This window comes from Chanos chanos, chromosome 7 (genome assembly GCF_902362185.1).
Source record: "Chanos chanos chromosome 7, fChaCha1.1, whole genome shotgun sequence".
In the NCBI taxonomy this organism is placed as follows: Eukaryota; Metazoa; Chordata; class Actinopteri; order Gonorynchiformes; family Chanidae; genus Chanos; species Chanos chanos.
The window spans coordinates 10,298,191-10,321,849 of NC_044501.1; the positions used below are offsets into that span (position 1 = coordinate 10,298,191).

Below are 23,659 nucleotides of genomic sequence, written 5' to 3' on the forward strand. Positions count from 1 at the left end.
TGCCAAGTTTACAGTAATTCCTATAATCTTGGCAATTATTTCAAGGCGTTCTGTACACACAGAACGGAAATCAAAGCTGTATTCCTGGATTCACGTCCTTTTCCACGTTTCTGACCAGTTCCGTCCGGGGAAAAAATGAATAATAGCTGCCATAGTCAACCACCTTTCACCTCGTGATAAATTCACAATGTCTTCTTGCACTGTTACAGTAGAAGCACCTGTATTATGCTCGTTGCTTTCTGCAGTCTGTGGTTTGAAAATGAACAATGGATTCCTATTGAGGCATTCTGCTCAGAGTTCAGTCAGGTCCATGCCATAGCAGGTTAGTTTAACGTGTTGTTTACACTGGAAACAGAGCATAGATCCAACCCTGCAGAAAAACAAAACAAAACAAAACAAAAAAAAACACCTACCACCCTCCTTTCAAACATCTCCTCTAAGATGAGGAAGCTTATTCAAAATGGTCTCTGTTATTGGTTGGGTGAACATGGACGTGGTGCTTCTGTTTAAAATGTTGTATTCTGATGGTCCTGCAGAACACGTTATCAAAGGACGGATTGCTCTTCCAGAATGTACTGTTCCTGATTCTCCTTCGATACAACGTCCTGATCATTTCTTCTGGAACGTTCCCAATAAAAGCTCAATTACCTTTAAGAGTACAGTTAAAAACCCTGTTTCTTTTGAGATCAGCTTGTTAACGTCACTCATTAACTCGATTAAGAATACAGCAAGGATAAGACTCAACAGGACATAAAGATCTAATCGTTTTAATGCACAGTTCTAGTACTCCATGTACAACATAGCAGATAAACATACATTTTGGTAGAAAGAAGAACTGACATTAAAAAAAGAAGAAGAAGAAGAAAAAAAAAAGAAAGTAACTTAAACAGCGAATAGCATGAAGACTGTTCTTTTGCGTGCATCTCTTCAGCACTTTTAGTTAAGTTCAGCGGCCAGAAGCCTTTATCTCTCCATAGGCTAGTCAGTCAGGTAGTCTCTATGGTGCTGTACTGAAGAGTACAGGTTAACTTTTCCATCTCACTCCTTCAAGACACAGTCTGAGTGTTTTAGCACAAAATGTATGGGGGGGGGGGGGGGGGGGCGCGGGGACGAAAGCAATAACTGTTGGAGCTGGTTTTGAGACCTGGGGGTGGGATGGGGTCTGTATAACTCACACACTCACTCACACACACACAAACAAACACACGCGCGCGCACACACCCCCGCAATCCTCACCAACAGCCTCTTTAGGACACACACACCTCAGCGGGTGGGTTGGGCTGCGAAGGAGCAGTCCCTGTCTCTGCCCTGTCCTGCTGTCCCACGGACTGGCAGGCGGACACTTTCTTTTTAAAGAGACGCACGCTCAGCTGCAACAGCTCGTTGTCCACGACCGGAGCGCTCGTGTACATCTGTTTAGTTGTGCCCTGAGAAGTCGAACAGAGAGAAAGAACGTGAAACTCCAAGTTATTGGAGCGTACCACAGAGTTCATTAGACAAGAAGAACAAAAAAAAAAAAAACCCTGAAATTCAAATTGGTGGTTATGCAAGACATTTTGAGACCACATGACTTAGAAACATATCTTCATAATCATCTATAACACAAACATGGTACTGATTCATACGATTGTCTGTGTACGGCAGTACATATTTCATGTACTTTAGCAGAGTGATTTTTTTTTTTTTCTTTAAATAAATTCCGACGTGTTTACGAGAAAGCGGTGACAGACCTTGTCGTTCTTGAGAAGCTGTCTGCGGATGGCGATGTCTCTGCGAGCACACAGGGCCTTACAGCAGGGGCCCAGGTTCCTGAGCAGACCTGCCCTCTCCGAGCGTCTGTTCAGAGCCGCCATGTTCAGGGCTCCCAGATCATGCTCAAACAGCTTGTCAACATCTGGGAGGGTGTAAGACAGGCCGACAACAGACTAAGTTTAGTTAACTGACATGAACAGAAACAGGGACTTTGAAGCAGTAATGTATAAGTCCAAAGATTGAAATGTAGTTTTAAAACCATTTTAGGGAAGAGCAAGTACTTAAAGTAGCAGCAAATTTGAGTCAAATGTCTAGCTGAATTATCAGAGTGGCTGGGCCCTGTCTCAGTTCTCCTCAGTGTTCCCTGTCTGTGTGACCACATAACTAATAGCATTAAGGGTAGTTTTTAGGAATATTCTGCGAGGTTTTAAAGTGATATTTATTTGGTTCTGCTTCGAAATATTTTGTCCTACTAAAAGTTTATTACATTTAGTAGGGGGTGGCACAAGCGGCCATGTAACTAGTACTGGGGAAGTCTGGAGTCTAATATTCTAATATTCCATATAATCATTTGACCCACATCACAACATGTAGGTTACGATGCGAGTGGCTGTTTACAGTACATTCACCCTTCATGCTTTTAATTACGACCCTTGCTGCAGTATTTACCATAAACCGAAGAAGCGAGATTCTCACCTTTCGGGTCATCCAGTTCCCCAGAGCAGACCTCCTTAACCCTGTGGAGGAGCTGGGGCCCGGCGAGGCGTTTGGAAACGCCCGCCCTGAGGAGCACAGCCCCGGGGGTGAACTTCAACAAGGCCGCGCCGGCCGCCCTGGGCTCCTGCTTCTGCTTGGGCATTAGGCTGGACCAGTCCACGTCTATCACGTCCACGGGCCCTGAAACAGCACGGAACGAGTCGTCAAAAAAGCCGAGAAACTTCACCGTGTCCGCCGACGGACGGCGGGCAATTCGGTCAGAGGAGACAAGGAGATTACGTTTTCATCGAAGAAGAAGAGATGTCTACAGCACGGCAGTTTATCGGTAATAACGCAAGTCCTCTGCATTCACAGCTGCTTGGTTTTGTGGTGAGGTCCATCACATTATTTCAACCCCCATGCTTTCATCCAGTTTAAAAGGCCCCCAAAGAAAAAGTTCGCAACCTAAATTGTATTCATAGCCAGGCATCTCTTCATAGCTACAAGGCCGGGTGTGTAAATACAAGCATGGTAAAACTACATCAGGCTAATGGTTAGGCTACGTAAGAGTGAGTGTGCATGTTTGCCTATTCACACACACTCACACACACACTAAACGTATTAAACTGGGTAAGAACGTGGCGTCTTCTACCTGGAGTCTTCTCGTCCTCCTGCTGGTCGTCTCTCTTCTGCGCGCTGTCCGCCAGGATCTCGTCCAGCTCGTCGTCACTGATTGGCTCGTATTCTTCTCCGCCTGAGATGACGGACTGCGCATCCTCACCCTTCCCATCATCCTCCTCTGCAGAAACACACAGAGACATAACTCTCCAGCAATCTTCCTACGAATCCATTTGAAAACAAACAATGAAACTGGTAGCAGTATTAAAGGGGGGGAAAAAAATGAGAAAAACCGGAGATTACCGTCAAGACTGTCTGCTTTCTCTGGCTCAGAGGCTTCCCCTGGCGCGTGCTGACTGTCGCCAGGCTTCTCCGTTTCCATAGCGAGAGCTTCTCGGGGCAGTAAAGGCTCGTAGTCACCCATTCTCATCTCCGCTCTGCTCTTGGGCTCCCCGTGTGGTGGGAGGTCAAACGGCAGCATCCTGTCGCGTTCTCCCCTGTCCCGATCCCGTTCGCGCTCTCTCTCCCGTTCCATGCGCTCGCGCTCCATCCGATCGTGAGACAGCAGCCCCTCGGGGAGAAGCCGCTCTCTTTCCCGCATCTCCCTCAGGTCCCGCTCTCTGATTGGCTCCCGGTTACCGCGGAGAAGCAGCGGTTCCCTGCCCCTCCCGACCCACTCCCTGGCCTCGGGCTCCCAGTCTCTCGGCTGCTGCTGCCGATTGTCTTTCCTGTCCCAATCCCGCTCGAACGTCTCCCGGTCTCTGTCCCGCTCCCTCTCCCTCTCGCGGCTGTCGTAGGATCCGGCTCTGGAGCGAGCCTGCCGTTCCGACTCCGGAGAACTGCGTCGGGAGCTGTGGCTTCTTGAATCCTGTCGGTCTGAAGCACAGACACACACCACATTAAAATGTACCCTCTAACGTTCAATATAGATCAAGATCACTGAATGAAATTAGCATCACTTCCCCAACGCTAAAAAGGCATGACTGACTAACAGAGGTAATAGAATTTTTTTTTTGTACAATTTAACAATTTCAGTGTTTCTTTTACCCAGTTAAAATTTGTGAGGTTTGCAGCGGTTCAAAATCTCTACTGAAATGACCAAGTTCCTCATCGAAATCAGGTTACTGTCACAGTAGAAACACATTCACTATGTGAATAGCGTTATTCAGCTCTGTCTGACATATGCCTGGGATCACTTTAAACGACTGTATTTTAAGCTGAGGAAGAGGAGGAGCGTAGAAGGAGCTTTACCTGACGAAGTGCTGCGACTAGGCTCTCCTCTCCTCAGCTGGTCGATACGAGATTTCCTCTCCGTCGCCATGGGCTCGTTCGCGCCTGGCCTCTCTCTTTGCTCTCGTTCTCTTTCCCTCTCTCTTTCTCTCTCGCGCTCCCTCTCTCTCTCTCTGTCGCGGGAGTTGCCCGTCTGGAGCCTGCCCCGGCGGGACCTGGGGCCCGGCTGCCCGTCGTCGCGGTGGGCGGATTCGTTGGAGGGCGAGCGCAGGCGTCTGGAGGAGGCTCGGCTCTGGTTGCTGCCTAGGCTGCTGCTGCGTTTCGGCTGCTCGGCTGCGGACTTGCGCAGCATGTGCTGCGGCAGCAGCGGCTGTAAGGGGAGGGTCTGCATCAGCATGGGAGGTTCCTGGCCCAGCAGAGGGGCGATGGGGGGATCGGTCCTGTCCCGCCCTCCCCTCCCGCCCCTCCTGGGAGGTTCGGAGGGCAGGAGCCTCTCCGCCGGGGGTCTCTCGGCGGGTAGAGAGGCGGCGCTCTCCCCGCGCTCCGGCACGTCCTCGTCCGACCAGTCGCTGAAGTGCGTGTCCATCTTAATGGGCGTGGTCAAAGCCTGACTGGCGGCGAGGGCCTTCTGGGAAGGAAGGTCTTCCTTCATGATAGGGGGCGGAGTTCTAGGGCCACGCCTCCTCTTGCTGAGGGGGTGGTGGACGGCCGGCTCATCGTCCGACGCGTCCGACTCGGCGCCTCGCGAGCGCTTGCGTTTCTTGTCTCCGCCCTTTTTCTTGGGGGTTTTGCGCGGGGAGAGGAGGGACGGAAGAACTTTGGCGGGGGTAGAAGACAAAGGCTCGGGGTTGAAGCGTTCTCCTCCCCCGACGCTGCCTGTGTCCTCCTCTTTCCTGTTCTTTTTCAGGCCCTTTCTGAGAGATTTTTTAGTCTTCTTCCCTTCCTCATGGCCCGCGGCGGCAGGATCCCGCTCCTCCGCGACGGCGGGGGCCGCGGGAGGTGGAGTGAGGTCGCGCTGGTCCTTACTCCTTCTGGAGGCGTCGGAACCTCCCGACACGGAGCTTTCCAGAACATGCTCTCCGCGTCGCTCCCCTCCTCTGACCGCGCCTCTGTCGCCGCGGACGTCCGCTTCCTCGTGTCGGCCCCGCCCTTCTTTCTTGTCGCCGCGGCGATCCTCTTCCTTCCAGCGGCCGGTCTTGTCGTCGACGGCGGCGCGTGTCGGCGAGCGGGAAGTCTCCTGTGGTCGGACCACCTGACTCAGGAGCCTGTGTTTATCTGACACTGGAGGGAAAAAAAACAAAACATCACATACCCCAGGTCAGACAAACAAAAACTGGAAACACCGCATAGTGTCTACAGAAGAGAAGGATGAAAAAGCGATGAAGAAAAAAAAAAAAAAAGAGACCAAAAAAATGTTTTTGTCGGTCCTTCTATTAATTCGGAGGTCTATTTTTGATTTAGATTAAGCTACAGTGCCACAGCTCTGAGAGTTTTTTCCATGTAGGGTTGTAAAAGTGGTTGTCCCTAGCGACTGAAGGCAGCACTCACTTTTCTCCTCGTTGCTGTTGTAGCCGTCGCTGTCTCCGGGGCTGGCATCTCGATTTCGTTTGGGGGAGGGCCGAGGACTCGGGCTGCTCTCGACACGATGCCTCTTACGACTGCTGACACACACACACACACACACGGGAACCTGAGCTTAATGACCGCAGTGAAACAGATGAGAGAAAACTCCCTTCTACATACAGATCAGCTGTTTAGGAAATCTGATGCAAAACAACCAAAGCCGACATAACTGATACCCGTCTTAAGGTCAACTAAAATGATCTAAATAACTACGTTTGGAAAAAAAAAAAAAAAAAAAAAGACTGTTAGATTGTTGTTGTCAATACAAGACCGGTTTGTCCAGCTGAGGTAAATGTAGTCCAGGTACTGACCTGGTCTTCCGTTCTTCGTGGACGTCTCGACCGGGCCGTTCATCTCGCCCGTCATCGCGTCGTTCCCTCCGGTCTTCTCTTCCCTTTTCTCTTTCCTCCCATTCCCTCTGTCTCTCTCTTTCCCTCTGCTCTCGTTCTCGCTCTCTCTCCTTCCTCTCTCTCTCCCTCTCCCGCTCTCTCTCCTCCCTCTCCCGCTCCCTCTCCTCGCGCTCTCGTTCCCGTTCCCTCTCTCGTTCTCTCTCCCTCTCTCTCTCCTCCCTCTCTCTTTCCCGCTCTCGCTCGCGTTCTCTCTCCCGCTCTCGGTCGCGTTCTCTCTCCCGGGCGCGTTCGCGCTCCCGCTCCGCCTCCCTCTCCCTTTCTCTTTCTTTCTCTCTCTCTCTTTCTTTCTCCCTCTCTCTTTCTTTCTCCCTCTCGCGCTCCCTCTCTCTCTCTCTTTCCCTCTCGCGGGCGCGGTCGTCTCGTCTGTCGTCCGCTCGTTCCGCCCTGCGGTCATCTCTCCTCTCCTCGCGGTCGGGGTCTTCGCTGCGGCCTTGGTGGCGGCCAGCAGATGGCGCTCTCTGCTCTGCTGGAACAGATCGAAGACCGGCTGTTACTATTACCTGTAATGGCGCTCATGCAGACGAAGACAAGCCAAAGCTGATCCTAGGTCAGCGCTTTTACTCAAAGAATTCACATCGCCACACCTCTGTCCCTGTTCTCTCTGCGGTCTCGCTCAGCGTGGCCTCCGCGCCTGTCGTAGGACGAATCGCGGGCTTGATCCCCTCTCTGGCGGTCGTTGTCGTAGCGATCACGCTCGGTGGCCCTGTCAGCTCCTCGTTCCGTGGTTCTCTCAGAACTCCTCTCCCTCAAACTCCCGCTGCGCGATTCCCAGGAGTCATGGCCGCTGCTCTCTCCCTGTGACGCTCTGGTGCCTCTAGCAGAGCCTGTGGAAAAACAAAAATACAAACGAACAAAAAACCTCTCTCTTCAGTCACTTAAAAAAAAACACACACACACACACACAAATAACTACTGCTTTTTATGGCCATTATTCCAAATAGTTATAGCTATTCCAGACCCTGTTCCATTTCAGATGTTTACACTGTTCCAGTAATGGCATCTCTCTGTGAACTCTGTGAATCTTTATTAAGGTGATAACTGGGTTGGTGATGGTTGAACAGATAGACAGCTGTATGGAGTTTGTCAGGACAAAGCTGGGAGCCAGTGCATTAAGGACAATTTATAAACGCAGCAGAGAGAGAGTGTGCGGCAGTGAGCTCGAGTTTCTATCCTCTTACCTTTATCTGTGGGCTCTATGCCACGCCCTCTCCCTCTTCCTGGCCTATCAGCGCGACCGTCACTCCTGGACTCCGCCCTCGTCTCGGCCCGCCCTTCGTCCCGTCCGTGCCCTCTGCCGTAGCCCCTGTCGTCCTGCGCCGCCGCCTCCTCCTTCCTGTGCGTGTCCGTCCTGTCCCTCTCCCTGTCTCTCTCTCTTTCTCTCTCCCGCTCTCTCTCCCTGTCTCTCTCTCGGTCCCTGTGCTCCAGGGACTCTCGCCCGGAGCGGTCCCGCGTCTCCGGCCTGCCCTCTCGCGCGTCCTTGCCGTCGCGGTGCTGCCGCTCGTCGCGCACGTCCCGTCGGTCCCGGGCATCCCGCCGATCCCGACCCTCTCTGGAGTCGCGGTCGTCTCGCGAGGAGCCCTGCTCGCCGTCGTACTCCCTGTCATCTCGCCCACCGCCGTCTTTTTCACGCTTCCCTCTGCTCTCTGAAAGACAAAAGAGTCGACAGAACATCACAGTGAACACTTCACGATGTCACGCGTGTTGAAACGTTTCGGTCATTTCCATCTTGCGTTTTACGATGTTAGAGAAATGGAGTTCTAAGAGTATGCGTTCGTGACGTTTAAGGGTACCGTCTCTGCGCTCGTGCCGGCGATCCTGCATCCCCGGGCTTCTGTCCCTGTCTCCACGGCCCCTCTCTCTGCCCTGGGAGTGGTGGCGCGTGGGGCTGGAGCGCCGCTGGGCCGGAGAGTGGTCCCGCTGGGGGGTCAGCGGAGAACGGGAGCGGCGCGAGGCGGACGGGGAGGACGAGGAGGGGGGCGGGTCGCGGTGGTACGCGGGGGAGCCGGGGCTCCTCCTGCGACGGGGGGAGGGGGAGTGCCTCTGGGCGGAGGAGCCGGAGTGGGAGGAGGGGGAGTGGTGCTGACGTGGAGGGGGTGACGGGGAGCGGTGGTGCCTCGGCGGAGTCCGAGACCTGAGATGAAAAAACAAAAAAAAAGCCGTGAAATTTTGACACTTCAGTACCGTGGGAGTTTGAAACACTGCACCAGGAATAAAGCAAATACAGAGTTTTGCTCACACACACATGCATGCACGCGCACACACACACACACACACACACACACAGACAAACACGCACGCGCACACACACGCACACACAGACAAACAGTTGTTCTCTATAGTTTTTCCTCTATATTCTGCTTGTGTTTAGCAGTCTGTGCGTTGCATTCAGTGCTGTGCTGGCAGGGTACTTGCCTTGGGGGTGAAGAGGCAGCTTTCTGGGAGGCAGACTTGGGCGAGGAGGACTTCCTCCTGGTGGAGGGAGACATGTCCTTGGGTGGAGAAGAGATACTTCCAGAACGTTCCTCTGATGTCACCGAACGTTTGGCTTTGTGAGAACTCTCCGAACGATCTCTATACACAAAAAAAAAATGTCACCGTATGAGAATGAGCGCCAAGGGCAAAGTACTGTGTTAAAACGATGTGCCAACTCCTAAAATAACCCCCCCCCTCCAAAAAAATCAATACCTGGCCCCCACACCTAACACTCTTTCCTAACCATCAAAAAAAAAAGGCTAAAATCAGCAAAATCAGCTGCAAACCTGCATTCGCAGCAGAAAACACAGCACTGCGCTGTGTCTGACTCATATTAACAAAACCCCTCAAATACATAAAAAAAAAAAAAAAAAAAAAAAGGTAGTAAAACCTTTCATTTCTGAAAAAGTAAACCAGATTTTACACCAGCTGCTCTCGCGCAGTGGCTGGCAGTCATCGGTAAAGGGGGAGCAGAGGTGAAGAATGTCAGCTGAGGGCCACAGACCTGCGTTTTTCTTTCTTTTCCTTGTGTTTCTCCGTGTCGCGGCCCCTCTCTTTGCCCTCTTTGGGCTTGTCCTCAGACTTCTCCTTGTTCTTGTGTTTGCCCTTGTGCTTCTTGCCCACCGCGGGGCTGCCCACGGGGACGGGGGGCGGGGGGCTGGGGGTCCGCGGACCCTTCTTCTTTCCGTGAGACGCCTTGGAGGGTCTGAGGAAAGTTTGGAGGGTAACCGTTTAAGGCAAGGAAAAGGAGGCAAAACAATAACATTTAACAATGACAAACCCCTTCAAAGCAAAGCCATCAACTGTTTTTCATATAACTTTAAAAGTGTCAGTGTAGGACAACAAGCCTTCGGTGGAGTGCCTAGTAAAGTACAAATTCGTATGACTCGCTTTGACGAAATTCAGGTGGACGGTTAATGGGCTGCACTGTCCAGCTTAACCTGGGACCAGTAATGATCCTAAAAACACCCCAAATGTAATTTAAAGCCCATCAGACGAGGAAGCCGTTTCTCTGAGGATTCAGTACAAACACCGTCTCCCGGACAGAGCAATACTGAGCAAAGCCAAGCCTGTGTGGTCGACACAGATGCCTACCTGCTCTCTGCCTCCTCTGCCCTGGTCTGGTCGGACACGGGGGAAGAGATAATTGAAGATGAAGATTTCTTCTCCTTCTTGCCTGAGCTGCTGCCCTTCACACCGGATTTGTGTTTGGGGGAGCCGCTGGATTTACGGGACGAAGGTGACCCTTTTGAACTGGCGGGCTCTGGAGAAGCCTAGACCAGGTGCAAAAAAAAAAAAAAACAATAAAAACATTAAAGGGGGGAAAAGAATATAAACCAACAACTTGATGTTTACTGTGAATTTTACCACCAGCAGAGATGGATACTGAATGGAGACAGCTCCTCTCTGTACTCGCATACCTTAGAGGTGCTGCTGGTTCTGTTCTTGGCTACTGACTCCTACAAATAAATTAAGAGCCACAGATCATTCCACTGTACTCCTGTTGTGTTTAATATACAGTTATATACACCATATTTCCCCTAACTTATGGATAATATCATTTTGATTTGACTTTGTTATAGACATGTAAAAAGCCCTTTGAGACTATCAATAGTGATATGAGGCTCTAAGTAAACTTAATAATAATAATAATAATAATGATAATAAATATTATTATATACTACTAATCCCTTCCAATGGCGTTTGGCAGCTTTAATATATGACATGGTTTTATATCGTACCTCCTTTTTGATGGCTATGTCGTCTCTTTTCTCCAGGTTCTCCTGCTCCAGCTTCATCAGTTCGCGCTGAATTTTCTGTCTCTTCATTTCTAAAGATAGCTCGTAGTCGTAATCACCGTTATCTGAATCTGTGAACCAATCAGTTCATAAATGTACGACTCAATATAGTTTTGAAAGCAGAGTAGATTTACAGATCAATATCTCTAATAAGAAACAAATACGGAATTATGTAGCGACATACAGAGTTGTACATTTCACGAGTAAGCACGTGAATATTCCTAACATTAAGAATGATAAGCAGAAGCGTGTTTTTTAACGGAGCTGTTGAAGAGTCTGACCTTCACGGGCGGTTTCCCACTCTGCTGGTTCTTCTTCGCTGGCTGGCGTGCGTTCCTTAGTGATCTTTATGTCTTCTTTCTCTCTGTGTCTTCCTCGGGATGAATCTCGCTGCTGCGCGTGCACACACACACACAGACGCTGAATTAAAACACTGTTCCACCTATAAACACTGCTCTGTTCTGTGATTTATTCACTGCACATCAATCCTTTCTTTGAGTCCTGGGGAAGGTGCAGAAAGCTGTGTATGTATGGGCGTGCGTGTGTGTGTATGTATGCATGTGTGTGTGTGTGTGTGTGTGTATGTACGTATGTGTGTGTATGTACGTATGTGTGTGTGTGTGTGTGTGTGTGTGTGTTCCAGTGAAGAGAAAGAGAATGGGTTTTGTATGAGACCTACTCTGGTTGTGGGTGAAGTAGGCTCTTCAGGGTCTCTTTTCTGCGAATCAGCATCTACATCCTGTCTCTTATTCTTCATCCTCTCACGGAGATCCCCAGTGGGTCTCTCAGTTGACCTGCAGACACACACACACACACACACACATGAGCAGAGCACAAGACTGCGAAACGAACTCCACAAAAAATACCCTTGGCCTTATTCATCGGAACGTTTGAAATATGTTTGAAATAATAGGCAAACCCTGAACAATATCTGAACAGTATAAATACTACTGGTGATCAGCCTGAGAGTTCTACACAAATCTCTCACCTGTTAAATGTTCCAGTAAATCCTTTGCCCCTTGGCTGAGTTCCATGTGTGTAGCGACAAGTGTTGCCGTAACTGCAATTTCCAGTCTTCAACCAATTTCTACAGTGAGTCTGTCAGATACCAATCACATTAGTCACAAGAGCACTGAACACATGTATGAAGCATTCCATCTGATTCAAATCATAGGACAAAACAGAACAAAGCAGTAGCAGAGTAGGTCACTGCAATAAACATATGCACAAAAAAGGGTTCCAAGTACTGGGACGATGCACAAAAAGCAGACTGGACTATGCGTCATGTTTACAGTGCGTTTTATGGGTGAGAACCCCACGTTTTGACGTCACACCGGCTTGATCCAGCTTATCGGGACTTAGTATGTACGTAAATTCCAGAGTCAGGTGCACTTGACTTGGACCGAAGGACTGCATACTCTGCCAGTTAGAAAAGCTAGGTTGATTTTGTCTCATGGATAGTTGAGATACTTACCTCGGCAGCATTACTTCCAGTACTGGGTCCGAGTCTCTCGAAAACGCTGGGCCGACGTGAGGGGGTAGTGTTGCTACTGCTGTCAGATATGGTCTTTGAATTCTCCACTGTTACCTTCCGCCTTATTTTGGACATTCTGCAGGGCTGCAATATTTTAACAACCAACACAAATGTCAAAGCGCTCAACGCGAAACGTTTTAGCGAAAGCCTGGGACGATAGCATGTAAAACGTACGGCTAAACAGCATCTTTCCAAGTAATTACCTTTCACCCCTCTATCAAAATCGAAATAAAATCTAACAGTTTGTTGACTGTGTTGTGAATCCTAGTTAGCTAGCTATGCTAACCATCAATGAATGGACATCTCGACTAAGCGCCCGCAAATAAATGTTAGCTCAAGGTAGCGAAGCTGGCTGGTCCTAGATCGGTGACCACACATAATCCTTTCTGGTACGTTAATTATTTTTGCACGTCCACAACAACAGAATGTAAACAGTTTTGCCCATGTTCTCCAAGGCCTGTCTGGCTAGAACCCATGGCTGTGTAGTTCTAGTATGCTACATGCAGAGCTGGGAATGCTTCCAAGCTAACTAAATTCATAAATCAGTTTATTTTAATATAAGGGGAAAAACTCACCCAAAAATTATTGAAACGTCTCGTCCAGCTTAATAGACTTTTGGGGGCTCTCTCTTTTGAAATTACAAGCGAAAATCTTGCAATTCTTTTATCGGGGCTCCCCAAGCCGCCTTCATGGTGCTAGCGAGACTGTGCAAAGGCTAACCAACACACTTCCCGACCATAGAAATGGAAAGCTGCTTTGACGCGCTGAGCGCAGAATTATGGGAACTTGGAGGTCTTAATTGGCTCCTCAGGTTCGCTCTTAACGTTGAACGAAACTATGTTTTGATCGAATTCCGGTGTCCGTTTTAAAGAAGAGACAGTCGGTCATTTTATTTGAGAAATATTTAATAAAAAAAACGAGTGGCAAGTGGTATTAATGAAAGAAATTTAGTTTATTGCCGTTTTTTGCATCATGTGTATTTCTGTATATTCCGCCTCTGTTTGCCCACAACTAAACATGGCTTCGTACTTGGAAGAACCACATTTAACAAAATGTATCTTTTGTTAGTGTGCTGTTGTGTAAAACCTTGGGAAAAATTTCACATTTTTATTTACGGACAGCGAATTACACTGCAGAACTGGATGAATCTTTGTGTGAGTTACATATATATTTGTGCGTTTTTCCAATTCCCTGTCGGTTATAATTGTATTTTCTCTAGAACTCCAAGAACGATGGTCTTGAGAGCCAAGAGAGCTTCACTGCAGGCTTTGCTGATGAGCTTTGCCGGTAGGAGAAATCCATATCGACCCCGATCCTGAAGTTCAAAGGTGAAAGAGTACGGAATCCCCAGTTTGTAAGCCCAGTCGTCAGATCCTCCAGGTGCTAGATCTATGAATCAGAAAAAAAAAATGTGTTGAAAACAGAGTTCTAAACTAACAGGGAGCACAAATCTGTATAGTAAACAGAGCAATTATTGTTTTAACGTCTGAACAAGTGATTAGTATTTGAATTGCCCGTAATGACACTTTGGAGGAAGTCTTTTTTTTTTTTTTTAGCTAAGGAAAGATAGATCAAAACACTCACATATTGTTTCAGCACCAGAACCAAATTTGTATACATTCCTGTAATAAATCCGTATTCTTTCAGCTGCCTTCTTCACAAGAGCCAGCTGCAGCATAAAGAGACACACAAAGACAGAAAGATACACACACACACACAAATCAAATCAATCTAGTCACCTTTTCAAGTGCAAGACACCTGAAGAACTCTAGTTTTATCCAGATCCAGCAGAGCGCTCTCTAGATGTCAGTTAGTGTGCTGCAGCCCCACAGCTCCCAGAATACTTTAATTCGGACTTTGCCGCTGCTCACCAGTTCGTCGTGATTCTCTGCCCTGTCGTAAGTGCAGGAGTAAGGGAAGAGCAGCATCTGAGAGTAAGAGTGGATGGAGAAGTACATTTTGACGGTGTCCCTGTGAGAGCGCAGGAACTGCGCCACTGCCTGCGCTTCTGGTTCAGACTCTGGGTACGCGCCACAGTAGGTCTCGTCGCAAGGCCTCTTAGATGCGCCTTGAGCTTCACGGCGCCCGAAAAGAGAAGGGAAACGAGATGATACAAAGCAAAAACGAATAAATAAATATTTAAACAGAGGCATTTCAAGAGGATTTCCTCAGAAAGAAAATGAGGGAAAATGTTAACTGATATGTTCTTTTCATCAGGTAGCACTCACTGCACCAGTTGGCGTCGAAATTTCTGTTAAGGTCTGCTCCGACGCAGTCACTGTCTTTGCTTCTGGAACGGTTCTTTCTCCACATTCGGTTCTGGTTGGATGAACACAATGGGAATAGTGCTGAGGTGAAATGGAACAGGTAGCGCTGAATATTTTTAGACCGATTAAAATGTGTGTGATGTAAAAAGTTTTTTTTTTTGTTTTCTTTTTTTAAATAGCTCGTCCTCACAGATTTTAGGCAGATTTTAGGTCTTTGCGATCAATATATTACAATGAAAGGCCCTGTAGAACAGGTTTAAAGACCAGTTTAAGCTCCTTCCCCTCTGTTAAACTTTCCCATTAATGTAAATGTCTTACCGTAGTCCATGTGTACTTATAACCATCAGGGTTCATAACCGGTAAAATGTAAAAGTCCATGTTGTTCAGCATCGCAGTGATGTCACTATTGACATTGTAGAATGTAATTGCCTACAAAAGAAAGAGAAGAGTCAAACATCCAAGATTACCATTCATATCAACTATTTTGTTGTTTAAGAGATATGTTTCAACAGATCAATCATGTGACATCAGACAGTTTAGTATTTTTAAGCTCTGAATTTATCATTAAGTTAGCATAGATGGAGAATGTTATCGTGAAACTGAACTCATTAGAGACCGGTTCATAGTACGCTTTCTCTCAACTTTTTTTTTTTTTTTTTTTAGGAAAACATTTCTGATCTTCCTTAAAATCGTTTCCGCTCTAAATTAGCATTCTTTGATGACAGTACACCAAAAACGTGCTGTTTAATTAAAACATTTTTTTTCACAAGTGTGCCACATTGGCCAAAGGTTGATCAGTACAGTGAAACAGTTATTACAATCCAAGAAAATACATTAGAAAGAAGCTGCTATTCGTGTGGACTGGACTTGCATGATACTGACATAATTCACAAACCACAGGCAGAAAGCAGGGGAGATCCATTCCCTGGCATGGATACCGCAGTCCATCCACACTGCGTTCTTTGAAACACCATTCTGTACAGACAACTACAGGATAGAAACAGAGAGGAAGGCATATGAAGAAGACGAAGAGGTTATAGTGTAAAGAAACCAAGCTTTGTCCCGAAGCACCATATTCTGGTGGAGCGCGTACCTGAAACCTCCGGTCATCTGAGTGAAACCGTTGTTATTCGTATGGAAGAAGGGGCTATTTTCATACCTTCAGCATGTAAAGAGGCCGCTTCTCGTATGAAGAACCAATCAGAATCAGCGTTGCCATGTGTGAGTACTCTTGGCTTGTCTTGTTTATCCAGTGGTAGATCTGATCAATGGAGATCAAAAACAGAGGTTCTTATCACGTTGTCTTTGATAAGATTCCATTCATTCTTATTCAGAAAAACGACTTCTGCATGTCATGTGAAAAATGAGGTTGTTTTACGTCTTCCAAAGAGTGATAGCTTTCGAAAAACATCCCCTTCATGCGAGGGTTTGCCGAATTGTTCTTTTTCTGGTCCTCGATCAGCTCCTGAGTGTCCTCCAAAACCACGCTGCGCAAAACAGTTAAAAAGCACATTCAAATTTAAACACCATTTCACCCGTCTTCACATATCTTTTCACGCCATCATCTTTTCCCATGACGTTGCACTGCGACATGCAAGCTACGGTTTTCCATGACTTCACCCCAGTTACACACCTGTATGTGACGCCATTCTCCCTCAGTTGGTCTGTAACAGTCTTCACGCTGGACACCGGCACGTACAGATGGACCTCTGTTTTTTCTGTGATGTAGCTTGGTGAGGCAGGCTGCCACAACACCGTCTGATCAACGCACAGATGACATGAGCGAATTGAACAAAACAGACAAAACAAAACTGCGAAACTACGTCGTCATTTTGTCGAAGTTTCTTTTCAAACAATCAAAACAATCAAAAAAAGAAGAAAAAAAAGAAAAGACACAGCATAACTTGTGTTAAACTGGATCTGTTGTTATATTGTCTAAAGTTTGGTGTTAACTTCACACGCAGTAGCTTTGTTGAGGACCTGGGGCTGAACAGAGCCGTTAAAACTACTGGATCTCCTTTACCTCATTGCTGCTGGTTATGTTCCTCAGTATGTCTACTTGCTCAGATGTAATAGGTTTGATGGAAAGAACTTGGTCACTGTGAAGGGAAGGAGGGAAGCAGAACGAGAGGTGGAAAACGTTTAGATCAGTGTTGTTTGTATTTCCAAAGATTAAAAAAAAAGAGAGATCTTTTCGACTGCCACTTTTGGTTTTCTTTCTTTCTTTCTTTACCTTAACGAGAGCAAACAATGTTGGTTGCCAGAAACATTATAAATAAAAACAATCAGATGTATTGATTGATTTCCAGCTAAACGTTTTTTGATCATAGTCAGCTGGTACACGTGAACTTTACTCCTGGATCACCTGTTGCACCTGTCACTGTTTACGAAATTACTGAAAACATTTACTGAAAACATTTTTTTTTAAACCATCACACATTTCTACGGTATTATACCATGTTACCGCAGTCTCTTTGGCATAGAAGTGATTTAATTCCCGCTTCAAAACAGGTTCTGTTATATTTGTGCGGTGTATTTCACGATAAGATGAAAATATTCGAAGCATATGGTGTAGGCAATGTATGAAACAATATATGAAGAAATGACAAAAACCGCTGACTTACTGTATTGGATTGCCATGGCATTTTTCAGGAATATTGTCGAAACTCATCAATAAAACCAGAAATATAAAAGGGCTCATTTTCAGTCTGTTCCAAAATGACAAACTTCAATAATAATCTGTGTCAGCAGACTGCGGGAGAGAATGATATCGATTTGTGTGGATCTGTTTATCCCCTGGTTAAACTTTACTTTTTTGTACCTTGCTGTAAACCAAAATGGTGTCATGAACTTTTTGGTGTTCTACATTTTAGAATAGAGCAATGCTCTACCTTACTTAACAGTAAATAACTGACAAAATTATATTGGCATTTTTAACCGTGAATCGTAATTTACCAGAATTTCACAGCATATCATTTAATGCAGTTCATCTCAGAAAGCCTGACTCTGTGTGTGTGTACGTGTGTGCCATGTACGGTAGGGGGCAGGAAAGAGCCTACTTGTTTATTTTATATCTGTCCCTAATTTCGAAAAAGAAGACGTCAGCCAACAGAATATCACTTCCGGGTTGAAAGTACTGTTGTGTTGTCAAGATGTCTGGTCACGATCACCTGTCCCTCTGCCTTTGTGATTTAATCAGGTAATAAACGTTGTGTTTGAAATACCCGTAGCAGTTCTACGGTCACGACTCACCTAATATAAAATTAATAAGCTCTGTTTCTGCAATTTCAGAGGACAGCGTGAGCACTGTGTCAGTTATAGATGTGGTTCGCCATTACTGTTCGGTGTGTTAAATGAATGAGTTGTTATTACCGTATCCTCCCAGTTTCGCCGTCAACGTGTTTTAGGAAAATTAAAAGGCAAAAGTCAGATGAAAATACAACGTAAGGCAACATGAGTATGTCTTCTTTAGTCGTAACGAGAGGTATGACATTGCTACCCAGTTTTTAAGCTGTAAATTCATGCTGGATATTCATTTGTTTCCTATTTGAGTAGTGCCTCTCCTTAACTCATAGACCACTTCCAAAAGTTGCCTATGCTCTTGGTTGTGTTCCAGTCTCTGGGCAGATATTTCATCTAACTTGGCCAAAGGTGATTTAGCATGTGCCTAACGCAAGTGTTACTCAACCTAGACCCCATAACCAGTATCCTCTGCCAAGCACATATTTGTTTTAGCCCTACTCAATCACAACTGATTGATCTCACTCAGAACTTGATAAGTATGCGATCGATTTGATCGGTTGAGTCACTGTAAGGCAGATACCAAATGTAAGAAATATCGCAATGCTACAATTACAAATCAGGTAATGTCACTTAGGCCTTTTTGTTTGTTTGTATGTTTGTTTGTTTGTTTCTCAGGTTGCTGTGGTCACTGATGTTACCATGCCTCTATTTGAGCCTGGTCTTAACGGTACTTCTTTTCCTGCTGGTCATGGCCGTACGGACGTGGCTTCAGATGAAGAGGAAAGCGAGAAGGGCTCAGGATGGATGTCCCTCAGTGGCTTTCTTCCATCCCTATTGTAACGCAGGTGGAGGGGGAGAGAGAGTGCTCTGGTGTGCCCTCCGAGCCCTGCAGAACAGGTGGGGGATGGGCGTTAAGCCAAGGCGAGACAAGGCGGCGTCAGCTAGATTCTAGCACATCACACACCCTTCTCATCACTCAGTCTTATAACTGCCATAGCGACAGGTTGTTTTTTTGTTTGTTTTTTTTTTTTCTTAAGATATCTTTTTACTTTTATGAGGCTGTCTCACTGCTCTTAAGTAGTTAGGATGGGTGATGTGCAGAGGACAGATTTCCCTGTAGGAATCGATGAAGTTTAACTTTGTGTAGAAAGACTTTATTGTTAATGTTGAACACTCAAGGCATTGAACAATTGTTTAATCATCTTCCAAAAATAAGAAAAGGCTGGATATGCAAATGTGTTAAAAAGCTGAATAGAAACTTCTCTCACAGTAACTATAAGTCTCAATACAAGACATGTTGGGAGGCTGACAGAAGCATTCAAATGAATGTTGCAAAAAAACAAACCTTGTTATATTCTTCTGAGAATTTCAGAAACGAGATGTTGACCAAGATATGTATTAGCACACGCTGAGCTTCGAAGGAAAGCAAACAAATGAAAGAAAACAAGAATTTACAGGGAGTAAATTAGGTCGTCTGGAGGTCATCTGTTTTGGGGAAGATACAGTACACGCCTTTTTGTACATCACTTGTAAGCAACCCGTTCATAAGCTTTCTTAAAACCAAAAGTAAAGATGAGAAGACTAGTGAGGACCCACCCATGGAACATCCGGACACAGCAAATGTAGGATCTATGTTGTCTGTTAAGCAAGGTTCACATCTGCCTGTGCCATGTTGATGTGGCGCCTGGTTTCCCAGATCACAGGCTGCACTGTTTCCATGGTTTCCTGTGAGTGCTTTTGCACTCAGCTCATAGAATGTGTTCTCCCGCCGTGAAGAAATACCGCTGGCTCTTGTCCAGTATACGGTCTGTGTATGTGTCTCAAGGGGAAGTCATCCATCACTTTTAAACAGAAGATATAACTGACAGGCTAGGTGAGGTACCCGTAGCTGAAAGAGGTCATTTCACCATTAATACGCCCGTGGACACTAATTAACTCGGCGTAATTGAAGGGTACGGGCTGGAGAGGTACGAGTACAAACAAGCTCTTGTCGTTTCATGAGGAGAACAGCGGGAAGTAAACAAAATTTACAGTTATATAACGGACCATTTGGCTCCGCTGCATATCCTGATCCCTGGCGAAAAAACGCCTGAGGAATCCAAGGCGGTTGAATCATTGAAAAGCTTTACAGGATGAATAAAGGGATAAATTGCGCAAGAACAAACACGAACGTCCTTGAAGTGCGACTTGAATTTTTCTACATGCAGTGTGCGACCCAGAAAGGCCTAGAAAGTCGTAACATTGTCTGCTTGGCGCTGGGACACAGTCTTGTCAGCTGTGGAAAGGAACCTTCGGCCAGGTTCAGTCCCAGTTGTACTGGCCCCAAGGGTCACAAAGAGTTCCCTCCCATTGGACAAACTCTCACTTCTGATTCAACGTCAAGCCTGCTGGCTGCAGCCTTATCAGTAGTGCACAGTACGTACCTTCTCACAGCTTGATCCGAACAAAAGGTTTGGATTTGATAAACTTGTCCCGTAGAGGAGGAAGGGGTGACAGGCGTATGTGTGGAACTTCAGGGCAACATTTTAACAAAGAGCCACCCTGACCAGACCCCAAGTTTTCCTCCGAAGAAAGAAGAGATTGATGTCGTCATCTGTTGTCGGTCTCAGAACAGCACGTGCACACTGAATTTGTTTGCTGGTCCTGAAGCCGCATAAAGAGAATTTGTAGAGAAGGATTAAAACAAAAATAAAAATAAAAATCAGCTTGTGTAATGTTTGGATCAATGGCTAGTTTCATGAGTTGTTGACTATGTGCTGATTCATGTAGGCCTGAAAGGTGAAGACATCTGTCCACAATAGCAGTGTGGAAAGCACATCTGTCTACACTGACCTTTGTGTTGTGCTAACGGGCTGGCGGTGGACTCTTTAATAGATCTGTTTGCTCTCTCGACAAAACCCCAACACTGAGGAGTGGACGATCACGTGTGTCTCCTGCTGGATGTTGAGCATTTCACGTATGTTCCTCTTCATCGTTTCAGTGAAAATGGGTTCTCTGCACTTACCAAAGATGGATGAGGACATATCAGAGAGAAACAGGTCTTGTTTACAAGAGCTCTCCCCATAATGTTCACGGTGGTAGCAAATCATAAATGGCCGAAGCTGTTTGATCTTTTTTTTTTTTTTTGGTCACGGTTCTTCATCTTAGGATTTTATGGGTGGGCGTTTGGCCTTTGTCAAAAACGCGCAAGCACGCAAGTTCATTTCGGATGCGTGCCTGGTATTTCGTGGAGCATTAGTTTGAGGGGGAAACAGAAAAAGAAAGGAATTTTATTGAAAAAAAAAAAAACCCACAAAAATTGAATTTTGTTACCATAGTCTATTTTATCCCAAAAATGGTCAATGTCGTTTTTATCACCCAACCTGAGTGACTGTTGAACTACATCAGCTTTGACAGTGCTGGACCACAGTGTATAAAAACACAAATAGATGAGGCTCTTAATGAGGACATAGAGAACAGTTATTTGACTTACGTTGTGGGATTCGCATTAAGTGGAGCATACTCTTTTGCATCTGTGTGCCGTTCGTTGCAGGTACAGAGACATATCCTTTGTGGTCTACACCGGAGACCAAGGGGTCACAGCTGAACAAATCCTGGACGGCGCCCGACGTCGCTTCAACATCAGGCTCCCTCGACCCGTCAAATTCGTCTTCCTGAAGCATCGCCTTTTGGTGGAAGCCAGCGTGTATCCCCACTTCACCCTACTGGGCCAGAGCATCGGGTCCGTCTTCCTGGGGTGGGAGGCTCTGACCGAATTTGTACCGGACCTTTACGTCGACTCCATGGGCTATGCCTTCACCCTGCCCGTGTTCCGTTACCTGGGAGGGTGTCACGTGGGAAGCTACGTCCACTACCCCACCATAAGCACCGACATGCTCTCCGTCGTTCGACAGAGGAACCCAAGGTTGGCCACGCTCATCATATTTTTATTTTCGTTTTATTCTTGTTTCGTTTTATTTTTGTTTTTACGGACTGCGGATATCTCAAGTCATCACCAAAAAGCCATGAAGACGTCTCGGTTCGAACAATCTCGTTTTTAATTTTTTTTTTGTTTTTGTCTTTTGTCTTTCAGATTCAATAATGCAGACTACATCTCCAGTAACCCCGTGCTGAGTGCCATTAAGGTGATATACTACTGCGCGTTTGCTCTGCTCTACGGCTTAGCTGGCTCCTGCAGCGATGTTGTCATGGTCAACTCCACCTGGACGCTTGGACATATCTTGGCCCTGTGGCGCGCTCCCAACCGCACCAGCGTGGTCTACCCACCCTGCGACGTACAGTCGTTCCTGGATATCCCTCTGAAGGGAGAGGAGGAGGACGAAGAGGACCGAAAGCGTCGCTCTGTGGTCTCCGTCGGCCAGTTCCGACCCGAGAAGGACCACCGGCTGCAGATCCGGGCTTTCCGGAAGCTTCTGGATAAGAAGGGGGCGGATCCCGGTGGGAGGGAGTCTGCGAGGTTAGTGTTGATCGGTGGCTGCCGTAACCAAGAGGATGAGGACCGAGTGCTTATGCTCCGGGGTCTGTGTCAGGAGCTGGGCGTGGCCGACAGGGTGGAGTTCAAGCTGAACATTCCGTTCGAGGAGCTGAAGAAAGAGCTGACTGACGCCACGGTGGGGCTGCACACCATGTGGAACGAACACTTTGGCATCGGTAAGATCCGTCTCACGGTAAAGGAATTTAGAGAGATAACAGAATTTTTTTATCTTATCAATGCTGGAATCACACAGGGAGTTGTAACTGACGCCTCTGAGACTGGAAAGATGATGTGAAGATTATTTAGACTAAATGAGGGTAAATTATGTCTTCTGTGAGTTGCATTCAGTGTTGCATTCAGTGACTAATGCGGTTTCTTTCCATTCAAAACGGCAAACGTCAGTGTGTTGTCAAAGTTTTAGGAAAGCCTAGCAGAGGATAGCATGTCACTCTGAGGGGACAACTGGTTCCTTTAAAGTTCTCCTTGGAGTCTGGTTTGTAGTTTGGGTTACTGCTGTGGCCCCGTTTAACCCTAAACTAGAGTTCCTCTCTCTGTCCTCAGGTGTGGTAGAGTGTATGGCGGCAGGAACAGTCATTCTGGCCCATAAATCCGGCGGACCCAAACTGGACATAGTGGTGCCTTATGAAGGCGGCCCGACGGGCTTCCTGGCGGACGAGGAGGACAGCTACGCCGACGCCATGGAGCGGATATTGTCCATGACCCCCGCGGCCCGCCTGGAGATTCGACGCAGGGCGCGCGCGTCCGTCGCCCGCTTCTCCGACCAGGAGTTCGAGGCCTCCTTCCTGTCGGCCATGGAGCCTTTAATGGGGACGCTGGAACGATGAGGACCCTCCGACCTTCCGCTTCACTCCGGGTCTCCCCGCGGTTCCCGTCTGACTACAGGGGAGACAGAATTCGGAATGCCCTCACCACGGCTGTGCTGGCCCCCAACGCTACACTACACTCTGCGTATTTCAGCCTACTAAAAGAACAATTCCACGTTTAGACCAGAGGAGAAGGTGCCTGTACCAGCGAGCGTAGTGCTTAGTGCTCACGTACAGAGAGAGCCAAAGGGGTTGTGTAGTTTGGGATGAGCACAAGTTATCCAGATGAAATGGAATTGTTTGTTTTTGTTTTGAATGCCAACCCTCCTGTGTCAACACTGTTTGGGTGTAATCCAGCGTGTTTTTTTTTTTGTCTGTCTGGAATTGTCTGAATAGTTGCTTTGTTGTTTTGTCTCATTCCTAAATGTCTCTCTGGATTGCATTTTTTTCCCCATACATGTGCAAGTGGTTAAGTTTTTCCATCTTTTCATGGAGCTCCATGCATCTGGGGTGTTTTTGTGATGTCTTTTCTGCATATAAATGCTTAAAATTCTCTGTTTCATGGCTAATTATGGAACAATGGCTTTGTATTTATCACAAGAAAATCTTGAATTTAACAAACGAGCTTTATCTCAAGTTGAAAAATGTGATTTCTCTGAATGTTTACAAATAAATTATATTTGAGGGACTTGGCTCTTTCTAATTAGTAATATGAAA

At 46.8% G+C, this 23,659-nt stretch overlaps 3 protein-coding genes across 4 annotated transcripts; 1 reads left to right on the forward strand and 2 right to left on the reverse strand.

The window, feature by feature from the left end:
• Window positions 1–1,111: 1,111 nt before the first annotated feature.
• zc3h13 (zinc finger CCCH-type containing 13) lies at window positions 1,112–12,827 on the reverse strand. Its single transcript, XM_030780274.1, has 22 exons — window positions 12,710–12,827; window positions 12,075–12,218; window positions 11,589–11,698; window positions 11,280–11,394; window positions 10,882–10,993; window positions 10,544–10,671; window positions 10,223–10,261; window positions 9,897–10,075; window positions 9,307–9,507; window positions 8,742–8,900; window positions 8,120–8,460; window positions 7,508–7,972; window positions 6,914–7,153; window positions 6,510–6,792; window positions 6,231–6,455; window positions 5,845–5,954; window positions 4,318–5,577; window positions 3,370–3,942; window positions 3,101–3,247; window positions 2,449–2,649; window positions 1,731–1,894; window positions 1,112–1,427 (listed from the first exon to the last, which is right to left on the reverse strand). The coding sequence occupies exons 2-22, from the start codon at window positions 12,207–12,209 to the stop codon at window positions 1,248–1,250; spliced, it is 5,367 nt and encodes a 1,788-aa protein (XP_030636134.1). The 5' UTR covers window positions 12,210–12,218; window positions 12,710–12,827; the 3' UTR covers window positions 1,112–1,247.
• Window positions 12,828–13,067: 240 nt separating this feature from the next.
• Window positions 13,068–17,168, reverse strand: cpb2 (carboxypeptidase B2 (plasma)). Its single transcript, XM_030779840.1, has 11 exons — window positions 17,026–17,168; window positions 16,425–16,500; window positions 16,035–16,159; window positions 15,780–15,888; window positions 15,561–15,662; window positions 15,284–15,388; window positions 14,720–14,830; window positions 14,363–14,453; window positions 14,006–14,208; window positions 13,719–13,803; window positions 13,068–13,523 (listed from the first exon to the last, which is right to left on the reverse strand). Exons 1-11 carry the CDS (start codon window positions 17,100–17,102, stop codon window positions 13,333–13,335), a joined length of 1,275 nt encoding a protein of 424 aa, XP_030635700.1. The 5' UTR covers window positions 17,103–17,168; the 3' UTR covers window positions 13,068–13,332.
• A 385-nt stretch (window positions 17,169–17,553) lies between these two features.
• alg11 (ALG11 alpha-1,2-mannosyltransferase) lies at window positions 17,554–23,630 on the forward strand. Of its 2 annotated transcripts, none has more exons than XM_030779800.1 (5): window positions 17,554–17,600; window positions 18,320–18,541; window positions 21,177–21,548; window positions 21,717–22,294; window positions 22,680–23,630. In XM_030779800.1, the coding sequence occupies exons 1-5, from the start codon at window positions 17,554–17,556 to the stop codon at window positions 22,961–22,963; spliced, it is 1,503 nt and encodes a 500-aa protein (XP_030635660.1). In that variant the 3' UTR covers window positions 22,964–23,630. The 2 variants fall into 2 exon arrangements, with proteins under 2 accessions (XP_030635660.1, XP_030635661.1); XM_030779801.1 differs by having other exon boundaries at window positions 17,554–17,598; window positions 18,405–18,541.
• Window positions 23,631–23,659: the final 29 nt, after the last annotated feature.

Bases quoted from the DNA above. Each gene is read 5' to 3' on its own strand.
- alg11 (XM_030779800.1), top strand. From the start codon at position 17,554: ATGTCTGGTCACGATCACCTGTCCCTCTGCCTTTGTGATTTAATCAG. The intron at 18,542-21,176 runs GTGGGGGATGGG...CGTTCGTTGCAG, and splicing joins CTCCGAGCCCTGCAGAACAG to GTACAGAGACATATCCTTTG. The intron at 22,295-22,679 runs GTAAGATCCGTC...CTCTGTCCTCAG, and splicing joins GAACGAACACTTTGGCATCG to GTGTGGTAGAGTGTATGGCG.
- cpb2 (XM_030779840.1), bottom strand. From the start codon at position 17,102: ATGAGCCCTTTTATATTTCTGGTTTTATTGATGAGTTTCGACAATATT. The intron at 15,889-16,034 runs GTGTGTAACTGG...TGTTTTGCGCAG, and splicing joins GAGAATGGCGTCACATACAG to CGTGGTTTTGGAGGACACTC. The intron at 14,454-14,719 runs GTAAGACATTTA...TCATCCAACCAG, and splicing joins ATAAGTACACATGGACTACG to AACCGAATGTGGAGAAAGAA.
- zc3h13 (XM_030780274.1), bottom strand. From the start codon at position 12,209: ATGTCCAAAATAAGGCGGAAGGTAACAGTGGAGAATTCAAAGACCATA. The intron at 8,901-9,306 runs GTCTGTGGCCCT...TTTTGTGTATAG, and splicing joins GAAAAGAAAGAAAAACGCAG to AGATCGTTCGGAGAGTTCTC. The intron at 7,154-7,507 runs GTAAGAGGATAG...GTTTTTCCACAG, and splicing joins CATAGAGCCCACAGATAAAG to GCTCTGCTAGAGGCACCAGA.